The sequence below is a fragment of the Telopea speciosissima genome, chromosome 10 (assembly GCF_018873765.1).
Source record: "Telopea speciosissima isolate NSW1024214 ecotype Mountain lineage chromosome 10, Tspe_v1, whole genome shotgun sequence".
Taxonomy (NCBI): domain Eukaryota; kingdom Viridiplantae; phylum Streptophyta; class Magnoliopsida; order Proteales; family Proteaceae; genus Telopea; species Telopea speciosissima.
The window spans coordinates 52588718-52601252 of NC_057925.1; the positions used below are offsets into that span (position 1 = coordinate 52588718).

Genomic DNA, 12535 nt, shown 5'->3' on the forward strand with positions numbered 1-12535 from the left:
ACGGGGCGCGTAAAGGTCTATACTATATCGATATGATTATGAAAATAACCCTCGAGTCTTTGTTAATTCTCGATAATGCCCCTGTACCCTTTAGGCCTTTTATGACTCATATCCATCCATCCCTCTATCTTTATGAGGCCTTCATTACGTCTGCATGCTCTTCATTTGTTCTTAATTTGCTTCAACAAATTCAACCAATTTTCATTGAGGTGCATTAACTTAATAATTATTTTTTTTTTTTAAAAAGAAAATTTTTGTTTGGAATTTAATTTTTTTGGTACGAATTTTTGTTTGGATTGAAGGGATGAACAGTGGTTTTAAAACTAGGATCAGAATTACAAATTAACCTCATTCAAAACTGATTCTAAGAAAGAACATTGTTTGACTGTACAATAAAGTCAAATGTCATTTCATAGGAAAGAAAGGAGAGATAGACACAGAGAAGCGCTAATATATGCTACGTTATAATATACTACGAATGGGTTAGTCCGAGTTAAAGTGAGTCCAATTAAACTTAATTGATTCACGTCAATTCTCAGGTAATTCTTGAATTCCTCTCCACATACATGTGTACATTGCATGTAGGATCATAGGATGCCAAGTTTCAAATTCATTGCCATTTAGGGTGCATAGAAGAAGGGTACTTATGGAAGTGAATGTGACACTTGGCATGGATCTTTATCCCCTACAATTTCCTATCCAGTCTAGTTTCCCTAGTGCCCCTAACAAAGAGGGGCACAATGTCCATTCCACCCCTTCCCGAACACTCTGCCTAGGTGGGGTCCATATCCCCCCCCTCTCTTGTTACAAACACTAGGGATTTGGACCGAGCAGGGAGTGGCAAGAGATGGAGATAATTTTCCCACTTGGCATTCTTTGACCGTACATGGAACATATAGATACCAAGGATCCAAACTCTTTTAAAACCATGGGTTAGACAATTGCGTACAACAATTAGGCTATATTTGGAAGTTAAGAAGAAAAAAAACATAATAAAATAAAAATCATAATGACGTAATGATTGATCAATCTGAATCAATTTTGATTCACATTGGATTGGAATTGAGCGAAATTTCCAATCCAATTCCGAAGAAGATGAACCACTTTAGAAAGGAATTCAACCATCAATGGCAAAATTGTCAATCCTTGTACAAGAAAGATTCAATTGCCAGTGAGAAGAGAATGGTATCTCGCCAATTTTTTTAAGCATTTAATTGTAGTTTATTTTAACGGAAAAAGATTCTTCAGATTCTTTTTCTTCTCTTTTAAGACCATTGTGGTCCTATTTTATGCATTACCATTGGCGTGACAAGAAAGATTTCTCCTACACCAACAGCGTGAGGAGCACTCCCCTTATTATTTTATTGTGAGCAGCAGCTTTGTTTGTTCAAAACAAAAAATTTAATAAAGCAGCAGCTTTGTTTGAACTTAATGAAGTGTTTATTAAGATAAGCATAATGATAGTGTGATACAATGCTTAGCGAACCATCATGATATCGTGGTGAGGGTCGTTTTTGACATTTGGTTTTATTTTCAGATACGCCAGAGTCGGTTGCAATCTATTCAATTTTATATATTTTGAAACACCTATGTCTTTTGACTCTTTATTTTAATATATTTTTATTAAGTTTTCATAAAAAAACGATCAATACTATTATGGACGAGGCAATAAAGCTAGCCAGGGTCTATATTCAAAGTTGTGGAACCATGTCAATTTTCACCACCCTATGGTCTGATGGTCATTAATTAGTGGCTGCCCCCATTTTACAAAGTCGATAATACATTAATACCTTGTAGTGTTCCCCGATATCTTTTCTGATCATCGAAACATTTTGGTCAACAGATTCTCCCTTAACCATAGCAAAAGGAAACTCGTCCCTTTGTTTTTATGTAAAAGACAGAAATAAGAATGGGATAATTTACACTTATACATACCACCCCTGATGTTTGACGAAAGGATATTTTCACCCTCTCAGTTTAAAAAAATTCTGCGTACCCCCTTATGGTTTGCAAACGATAACAAATAAGCCAATTCCATCAGTTCATGACTAACACTGTTAAAAATTAGACTTGAATTGATGGAATTGCCCTTCTAAGAAGAACCCAAAAAAAAAGAGAGGTGAATGGACAAAATTACCCTTACAAAGAAAAAAAAAAAAAACTTGCAACTCATCTTCCCTAATCGCCTAGGGTTTTTCAGGTTGCAAGAGCTTGATAAAGCAAAAGGTATTGAGCGGAAGTTGGTTGAAACAGAAGCTTTGGTTGAACAATTTAGAACTGAAGTGGAGGCAGCAAAAAAGGCCGAATTAACTGCCAGTAATTTGGTGGTGGAGTGGCAGAAGAAGGCTGAGGAATTTGAAAGTCAAGTTGAAGAAGCAAGCCAAATGGAGAGATTTGTAACTGAATCATTGGATTTATTGATGAAACAACTAGAAGGGAAGAGTAATTTATAGCAGGATGCAAAATCCGAAATTGCTTCTCTTAAAGCGAAAGTGGATTCAATGGAGATCTCAATTGGGCAACAGATAAAGGATTTTGAAGAATTAGGACAACATCTTGAGACAGCTAAGAAAGAGGCATCGGAAATGGTACGGATGGTTGAATTTATTAAGGCTGAGCTTGAAACTGTGACGGAGGAGAAAATGCAAGCACTGGACAATGAGCAGCTTGCAGCTTCGAGTGTTCAAGACCTTCTAGCTAAGAAGAGCAAACTAATAAATGAACTAGAAACCTCTGAGGATGAAGAGGAGAAGAGTAAGAAGACAGTGGAAAGCTTACCTTCAGCAATGAATGAAGTCTCTGCAGAAGCAAAAGAAGCCAAAGAGAAGCTTTTGTCCAGTAAAGATGAGCTTGAAAATGCTAAGATCCAGATAGAAGATTTGAAATTAGTCGTGAAAACAAACGAGAAATACGAAACCATGTTTGAGGAGTCAAAACAAGAGATCGATCTTCTTACAAAAGCTCTTGATTACTCCAATCACGAAGTTAAGAACTCCAAGGCTGAATAGGAATGAAAAGAGGTCAACTTAAGAATCCCTAGGCAATCGGGACTCAAAACACTTTTCAACCGTTTAGAAGTTTAGGGTTTGAAATTGGGGAAAAATCCCAAATCCCCTCACACCTGCAACTCGTCTTCATACCCAATCGTAACAGAAACTGTTCATATGACTCTATTGTTCCATCAATACTTGTGGATATCTCGTCCTCCACTACCAACTGGGGAGGGGCAAGAGCGAGATCCAAATCGAAATTTCCATCCATCTCCATAGGGTTAGGGTTTGAGAGTGATGGTGAAGATGGTGATGATTCGGTTCAGGCAAAGAGGTTGAAGAGGAGTGATTAGGTGGCAAACGTTTTAACAAATCAATGGGGTGCTGGGATGGTTGCAACTCATCTTCCCCAATCGAGCGGGAAGATGAGTTGTAGGGTCTTTTTTTTTTTTTGGGTTCTTCTTAGAGGGGCAATTCCGTCAGTTCAAGTATACTTTTTAACAATGTTAGTCATGAACTGACGGAATGGGATTATTTGTTACTGTTTACATCCTCAGGGGGGTACGCAGAATTTTCCAAAACTGGGGGGTGAAAATATCCTTTCGTCAAACCTCAGGGGTGGTATGTGTAAATTACCCATAAAAATGTAACAAAATAGAATTTTTTTTTATTTATTTTATGGAGGGGGAGGGTTTCCTACGGGGATAATGTAAGAATGAATCTGCATGCTACACCAATGAGGGACTGGAGAATGGTAGCATTCATATAGGGTTCATTTGTGACCCACATGGTCATAATAGGAGAGGGTGTGTTAGTGTGAGCTCCATCCTTTATTATGTGAGAAGGTAAAAAGAAATATGTACCAGGGTGCCCATGCTTCATTTTCCCTTATTTTATATATATAAAATATGAAAAAAATTAAAATAATAGAAAATTTAATGTAAAATTATGTGTGCATAAAAAAAAAAAGGGAAATTTATGAAACACCCCCTAAAAATGGGTCGAAACTCGGATCACCCCCTGAAATTTGAAAATACTCAGATCACCCCCTCTACACTAACGGTGTTAGTCTGCTGTTAGTTATTGGTGTAAAAGGACTATTTTACCCTTGTACTAAATCATTAGAATTAAATTTACAATACTACCCTGCCTTCATCTTCAACCTAAAATACCCCACCCCTTTCCTTGAAACTCGGCCACCGCCGCCTCTGCTTTGCCCTAGCACCGCCACCTCCGCCAGCCCATGCTCGATCTCTCTTCGTCGTCTTCTTCCTCTCTTCCTGAACCTTTATTTCCTTGGCTTGCGGTACAGCCTCATTAAACCGAGGTTGTTTCAATATAAGTAATTGAGGGCATAGTATTTCATTGGACTTGGTATCCCACTAATCCACCTTAACCGACTCAAGGCCACAACAATTCTCTAACCATCATGAAGGAAACTCTTAAAAGGAACTCCATGGAAGGAATAATTTGGTTTCTCAAACTAACACAAGGGTTCGGGATCGAACAAGTTCCAAGCATGGATTTCCCAATTTCCTCTTGTCTTCTCCGTGGGATGAGCAGGCCTGAAGCTGAAAACCAAGGATTTGAACTTTTAACTTGTAGCAACAAAACCCTAATCTGATTCAAGGGGATCTTTGCATGCTTCTGATGAATTCCTCGCTAGAAAAAAGAAGAAGAATGTTTTCAAGGATGAATTGTGTAAATCTTTATTAAAAAAAACGAATTGTGTAAATCTAATAGCAGCGGATGATTTCAGGGATGAAATTCCAGGAACTTGATCGCAGAAGGGGGTTTCTTTCGACCCAAAACCTATGTTGAAAGAAAGAGGGTATAGATGCCGGTGGCGCCGTGGCGGTGCAATGGGGTTACTTAAATTTTGATATCTGGCCGTTTGGGCTTCAGAGAGCAATTTCAAAGAAATAATTAACGATATGTTGGGATTACTTAAATTTTGAGAACCAGATGAGGTTCTTAGGGAGGGATGAGGTCCATACTTGCAGTCTCCAAACCTGCAGTCGGCACTGGCAGTGAAGAGACAATGATTGAATGCAACATTCTCTTCTCTAAAGGAACCACCAAAATAGGTGGTGAAAATGATATCTTCTTGTTCTGTTTCAGCCGGTTGAAACCTCCGAATGAAGCAGGAACGAAAGATGATATCTCCACCAAAGAAGGCCTCAAGAATTCTTTGGTCACCGCCATGAATCTTAAAATAGCCAGCAGGAGAGTTTCTACCTATTCCCTATTTCAGTTTTAATATCCCCTTGAAAATCTGAGGAAAAATACATGGGAGAGACGAATGAATTCCATTAGAGAGCCACTATCCCTCCCTAAGAACCTCATGTGGTTCTCAAAATTTAAAGCTCTTCTTTTTTTTTTTCTCCGGTGAACTCCTTGAGATTGAGTTTTAGGTGTTTGACAACAAAAAAAAAGGTTGCAGGTGTTCTTTTTGCTGAAAGACGAGTTCAATAAACTAGACAATCTTGAATCTTCCTTCAAGCCCAGCCATGGTTTCGATCTTGGCTATGGCGGTGGCAACAGGAAGGAGGAGAAGAAGAGCAGCAAAACAGAGAGGAAAGGGTGGAGAAAGAGAGGGGGAGGGGGTAGTGATGATTGCACGGGAAGAGGATGATGTGGGATGGGGCTGCATGGCGGTAATGGTGGTGGTGGTGGCGGCGGCGGCTGCTGGGGCAATGGTGGTTGTAGAGGAGAGGGAATATTCCCATTCTTATTTTCATTAAAGAAAAAAAAATACATGTTGGATTTTTAGATCTAAGGGTAAAATAGTAATTTACTCTTCTCAAGGGTAGTTTAGGGTTTTTAAAAAATTTAACTAGCTGACTTCATCAGTTAACTAATGGTAGGGTCTAATTTGAGTATAGGGCTCTAATGTAAGGGGTGATCTGAGTATTTTCAAATTTCAGGGGATGATTCGAGATTCGATCCATTTTTAGGGGGTGTTTCATAAATTTCCCAAAAAAAAATTACAACTAAGGCTCCATATGTTTTGGCGTAAAATTTTATTTCAAAATTTTTAAATGTTGAAACAAGTTCATAGATCGGCATGGTCCATCCAACTAGCAAATCTTTTAGAATTGATCCTTTCTTTATTGTTATGGATGTGGTCATAGAAATATACTCTGGTCCACCAATAGGATTAGTCTTCAATCCTAATGCTGAAATGGAGTTTGACGACTTCGAACAGTCAATTTACATTCTAAAGTGAATAGTTGCTTGCTTAGTTGGTCGGTGGCTTGCTAGTAAAGTGCATATGCCCAAGAGATCAAGAGATCTCTTGTTTCACATTAATGTCATAAGGCATCCTTTCCCTCTATCCCTCTCAAAGTGATTAATAAATCTCCCAAAAAAGGAAAATATAGCAAAAAAGGAAGAACCAATGGAATTGATGGTCGATTCAAAAAAGTGTTTAGAAATCGGGCATATTCAGAAGATTCAAAACCGATTAGCATTATCTTGATCAAAATTTAATAACCAAACTAGGAATGATTTACACAATCTTATTAGGTAATGATTACAATCATGTAGGGATTATTCAATCAATAATATGCTACATGTTTAGGCAAGTAGGAGGTGCAAGTCATATAACAACGCAACATATTGCAATACCATTAAGGGTGTCAATTTGGGATCAAACTCGGAAGGCCTTATCTTTTGCATGTAAGACATTATGGTCACTTTTCCACTCTTTGGCTCATTGAACTTTGTAATTAGAATGCCTTGTGTTCAGCATGCATTTCCCTTCAATAAAATTGTTTACCAAAATAAAATAAAAAATCTAGGAACAAAATTGGGAGCCATCCTGAAACCGGAATAGACACATTCCGTTTATCAAATTGGATGGTGTTGGGACCGATTATTAAATGAGACAAGATAGTTTTGAGACGGGTTTCCCAATGGATCTATAATCGAAATACCAACAAAGAATTGAGAGAAACCAAAAGGAATGCATACCAAATGCAGTTCAAGTGTTACAGTTCAAGTACATTTTCCTTAAACTTTCCAGTAGGAGAATAACTAATACATAATGAACCATATAGTTAAAGATTAAATATTAAAATTTTAATATGCCATAAGAGACCTTATTTTTCTATTTCACCACAAAATAGCTGAAAATTAATTCGATCAGACCGATTCATGCCGATTTTGATCGGAATCTACTTTGAACGATTCCATCCCGGATTACGATTTTAAACCCTGGTCATCTCACGAGAGAGCCCTGAGCGATAGCTCAGTGTCCGTACTCCTCTGTTGCAGGTTCTACCAGGTGCCAATCGGCTACGATTACACCAGTCAAAAGCATCGTCATCTTCGTGGGTGTGCGAATGGCCGGCGGTTCAGTTTCCGATGACTTCTGTGTTCCCCTACGTGGTTCATGTTAGAGAGGGGCAACCGCCATTTGCTAACTTATATGTCCTAGCTCTGTGAAGGCGTTAGAAGCTTTGACCCTATCCAGAACGTAAAGCCATTATTCCCATCTTTCTCACACACTCAACTATTCAAATGGCGAATTCATCCATGAAGCTTTTCTTCAATCGCTTCGGTATCTTCATAATCAGATGCTCTTTTCTTTTCTTAAACATCATTTTTGTTTTTAATTTTTCTTTCCATCTAATCCTGATGAACTGGAACTTCTAGGGTTTGTTTGACCGTACTTTCTATTGATATATATATATATATATATTTTTCCTTTGGATGGATTCTATTGATATGGATATGTTTTTGTTGTTACTTTGCTATTATAGATTTTTGGTGTTTGACTGTAAAGTCACGATCTTTCTATCGTTTTCTGCTGCTCCCCATAATTGGTTCTGAGATTTTCAAATTTTCCTCTATTTTTTTCTTTTGGATCATAATAATTAAGTTTCCAAATTTATGATTGAGGAATTGTTCTTTCGTTCAGTGGTATTATTTTGAATTTTTTTTTGAGTTCTTCCCCTTATCACCGTGGCTCTTTCTTATCTTTCTAATCTGCAGACTATAGTCTAAGCTCGCTAAGGAAACAAGAGTTGTGTCAAGGTTTTTTGTATAATATTCTTATTCGATGTCAATCCCAATGGTCGAAAGTGGGTAGCGGTAAGAACGATGATTCAACAGAGGGGAAAGATGCATCTCGGAACACCAGAAATCCTAAAATGAACGAGCAGATTAATTTTGATTCAGGGCTCGCCAAGTATAGTTCCGATGAGGATGATTTGAGCGATAATAACAAGTGGAAGTTAGAACTTGATTGGCTTACCAAAGCACTTGAACCTGCCTTGCAGCTGTACAAATGGGCTCTGCCGACAGGTCCGCTGCTTTCTTGTCATTCATCTCCTCTAGTATGTTCTGTATGTATTATTTACTTCAAGAGCTTGGAGGGATGGTAAGTATGATTTAGTGTAAAATGATCTAGGGAGTAGTTAATTTTCAAGTTCAAAAAATGAGAACCAGTAACTAATAGTATACAATGTGCTTTATCCAACATCGAATAGTTCTGCTCTTTTTTGGGTAATGTTGTTATCAAAGGCCGCGGATCTATGTTTACAATTTCGTTAGTGACCCTAGTTGCTTCAGTCAGTGATTCAATGTTCACATGTTGCAGGGAATGGCAATGAGCAGAAGTTTCCTCCTGCTACTCGTTCTGTGTCCGAGATTATTGCAAGCATCCAGCGGAGTAAAGCTGGGATTCAGGACTGGGGCCTGAGTGATCTTACAATAGGTTTATATCTCGTCTATCTTCGTCAAGCATCTGCCAATCAAGTGGAGGATGTCCATGGCATTCCTATCTCATCTGATGCCATAGTAATTACTTGAATGCACATAGTTCTTGGATTAGTTGTAGTCACTGATGATGGGAATTATTTCTTGCTTTCTTTCTATGATAATATGGATGAATTTTAGTTTGGTTAGGATTTTAAACAATGTTCTTCCTGCAAGTCAGTTGTGCGTGAAACTCTCTATGGAACTAATGGGTTTTTGTAATATTAGGTTCAGGACCTCATCTATTACACTGAGTTGGCAAAAGGGTGTTACAAGGACAGCACCACAGGTCTTGCACGTAACAGCATGCTTCGAGAACGTAACATTGTGAAATTTGTGAAAGATTCCAGTGTTTTGAGGCCTGGTTACTACATAGGAATCGACATCCGTAGCAAACTTGTGATTTTTGGAATCCGTGGAACCCATACTGTCTCTGACCTTATAACTAATATTGCTTCTACAAGTGACCAAGAATTAACATTTGAAGGCTACTCAACCCACTTTGGTACAGCTGAAGCTGCTCGTTGGTTTCTTCATCATGAGCTCGGAACATTAAGGACATGCTTGAAAAAACATGAGGTGGGTGATGTTCTTACCTTGTCAGTTGCTGAATGCCATGGTCCTGCGTGTTCCTGGCTACAGTACGAAAGTTGCTTTCTTCACTGTTGTAGTGAGCCTAATGTATATACAGGGTTTTAGATTGAGGCTGGTGGGGCATTCTCTTGGGGGTGCTGCAGCTGCATTACTTGCAATAATGCTTCGGAATATGTCATCAGAGGAATTGGGGTTTAGTCCTGATATTGTTTCTGCCATTGGAATTGCAACTCCACCTTGCGTCTCTAAAGAACTTGCTGAAAGCTGCTCTAGCTATGTTTCTACTTTAGTGCTACAAGTGAGTTTACATTTGTATACCTTTACAGAGTTATGTTGTGGCTTCTAAACATATAATATGGAAGTTTAGAGATAGCTTTTGTCCGAGGGATGGTCGAGTGGTAGTTTCTTCACAATATTTGTTTTCTTGTTTAACTTTACCTTTTTGTTGTCATCGTCTTTCCCCCTTCCATGATGAGATAATTCTTTTCATGTTTTTATATGTTGTCTTTAGCTTTTTATGTGTCACTTTTCATATTGGTTGTCGTTGTCTTTTCCTCATTGCAGGATGATATAGTTCCTAGGTTAAGTGTGGCTGCCCTAGTAAGGTTGAGGAATGAAATTCTTCAAACTGATTGGTAAGTTAAACATTTAACTTTGAACCATGGGGACAAATCACTTCATGGATGGAGCTAGACTGCAAAATATTTATTTTGGGCAGTAATTTAAATTTCAAAACTAGGTTTGAATAATGCAATGTACATATCCAAAAAGAGGGAGTAACTTTTACGCAATCTCTGATTAATAGAAGTTAGTGGCTTGCTGTTGTAGTATAATCGAGTCTAATGGATGATATTTTAGCTGTCAATAATCATTGTCATTCAGTCACAATGCATTGTTCCTGATCAACTAATAGTCAAAATAGCAATTTCATCTTTCCAATATTTGATTTTCTGATAAAGTAGCCTGATTTGCTGGCAATGGATTTCTTCCTCATTTTTTCCCCTCTTAGATTGCCAGTCCAGGAATCTGTCATAATTTCACAAATCTAACCGAATACAAAAGCTGGGGAAGTGCAAGAACCTTTGTCTGAGATATCCTATTATCAGATTTGAAAATGGTCCTCCAACAGCCACATTTCTGTGATTAGTCATGTTTTTTAGCTTTCCTGTGTACTGGTCATTGACCGAGACCCTCAATGTGGAATACAGTTTTCTAGGGTAGTATTATTAGTTGTGGGAACTTCCCAGTCTGTTTATGTTATTTTTGAGTGATGAAGCTTGTCCTATCTCTGAGGCTTTGTGCATCCCTTTTAGCTACCAATACTTTTTTTATTCTTAACAGAGTATTTCTGTTTTTTGGTTTTATAAGAACGTATAGAGGATTGGAATAGTTAAACCATGTTCACAAGTCATATCAAGGAATCTAACTCGATAAGATTCTCTAGACATAATGGAAACAGGAGACAAATTCTGCATGTCTTAGAGAGGATCAGGAAGCTAAGTGTTCTCTGAAGCTAACCTTTTTGGTTTTCCAGGATGAGTATCTTAGAGAAGGAGGAGGAGTGGAAGCGAGTTGTAGACTTGGTTTCTAATGCAAAGCAGGTTGTGTCTTCTGTGCAAGATGTGGCCCGGAAATTTGCTGATTATGCCAAGTTTACAGGCAAGACGAATGCTTCTGGTAAGCCTGCCTCTTTCACCAAATCTATCATTCAAATTCTTTGACTTTGTATTTAAAATTGAGGAACTGTGTACCTGGATATTATCTATCATCTATCATGTGACGATATATAACATCTACGGAATGATAATTATTATGTGGGCGTTGGACTAGGGAAAGTTATGGCTCAGGTAATCTATTAATCTTTAGAATTGGGATGACGAGTTGTCCCTATCACACGGATTTAGGTATCATTTTCGTCCAAAGAGGTTGATGTTTTATTTTGGGACTTACTGAGTGGTTGTTCCAATCCTTGTGCATGTGCACCTCTTTGTTCTCGTAGATATTGAACTTGGCTTTTGGGGCTGTAGGAACGAGTATTTAGCTTTCCATATATAGACATAAAACATTTTGTTCTGCAGATTCGTCTGTGCTGGGTTGCCTAATCTTACCTACATTCCTTCTTGTTAATATTGCAACTCATTTTGCCTGTTTAATCCTTAGTTGTGATTACTCATGTGCCTTTCGTGACTGAATTTGGAAATACAGTGGACGTTTTCACTAAACCCTGTTATTTTTCCTACAAACAGATGTTTCCATGAGGAAAAAATCAATTGCTGTTGCTGAAGTCCCTCGTTGTTCTTCGAAAACATTAGTAGACAGTGCTGCTGACAGAGCTTCAATGCCTGAGGAGTTATTTGTGCCTGGGTTAGTATACTATCTTAAGAGAGAAGTGGATGCAGATCATGGAAGCATAAGCAGCAAAGGAAGAGAATCATACACACTCTGGAAGAGGCACCCAGGTGAACATTTTCAAAGGATCGTGCTCTCAAGTAACTTGATTTCAGATCACAAGTGTGAGAGCCATTACTATGCTCTCAGAGATGTGCTCAAGAGCTTGCCGGTTTCTAATCTTGAACATTCTGATGGATTAGATATTCTTTGAGTTTCTTAATTGTAAGTTACCAGTAAATTAGTTCATGAGTATAATCCAGGTGTAGTCAGTTGCAATATTTTGTTCTTGTAAAGAAAAAAGAGCAATTTACATGTACCTCCCCTGTAGTTTGATCCAATTAAAAGAACCCCCCCCGTTGTTTGAACAAAAATATGCGTGCATACCCATGAAGGTTGACGGTGTTAGTGAGATGTTAGTTTTGAGATGTAAAAGACATTTTTACTCTTATTACATCATCAAACCTAAAACCTCCAAATCGTTTCTTCTTCCTCCTCTTGCAACCCCACCTGCCTCCACCCCTCTGCAATACCGCCCCATCTTCCTGCGCTTTTCTTTTTTCTCCAGTAATATACCATAAGATGAATAGTTCTTCCAAAAATCATGAAGGATATTGGAAGCGTTAAGGTGAAGGAGATTGCTCTCTCGTCCGTTTGGGACAAATTTTCTGATCAAAAGAAAACCCAGATAAAATAAAAGCAAAGATAGGGAGAAACAGAAAGCTAGAAAGGGAAGGACAGAGACAATCCAGATGAGGTTAAAAAAAAAAAAAAAAATTTGTTAATAGAAGAGAGATGAA

At 38.1% G+C, this 12535-nt stretch overlaps 1 protein-coding gene across 2 annotated transcripts; it reads left to right on the top strand.

Moving 5' to 3' along the window:
* The first annotated feature begins 7224 nt into the window (after positions 1–7224).
* On the top strand, positions 7225–12024 carry LOC122644230 (diacylglycerol lipase-beta). Of its 2 annotated transcripts, none has more exons than XM_043837852.1 (8): positions 7225–7554; positions 7989–8300; positions 8596–8795; positions 8982–9332; positions 9445–9645; positions 9912–9982; positions 10882–11024; positions 11594–12024. In XM_043837852.1, the coding sequence occupies exons 1-8, from the start codon at positions 7515–7517 to the stop codon at positions 11947–11949; spliced, it is 1674 nt and encodes a 557-aa protein (XP_043693787.1). In that variant the 5' UTR covers positions 7225–7514; the 3' UTR covers positions 11950–12024. The 2 variants fall into 2 exon arrangements, with proteins under 2 accessions (XP_043693787.1, XP_043693788.1); XM_043837853.1 differs by having other exon boundaries at positions 9445–9639; positions 9906–9982.
* The last annotated feature ends 511 nt before the right edge of the window (positions 12025–12535 follow it).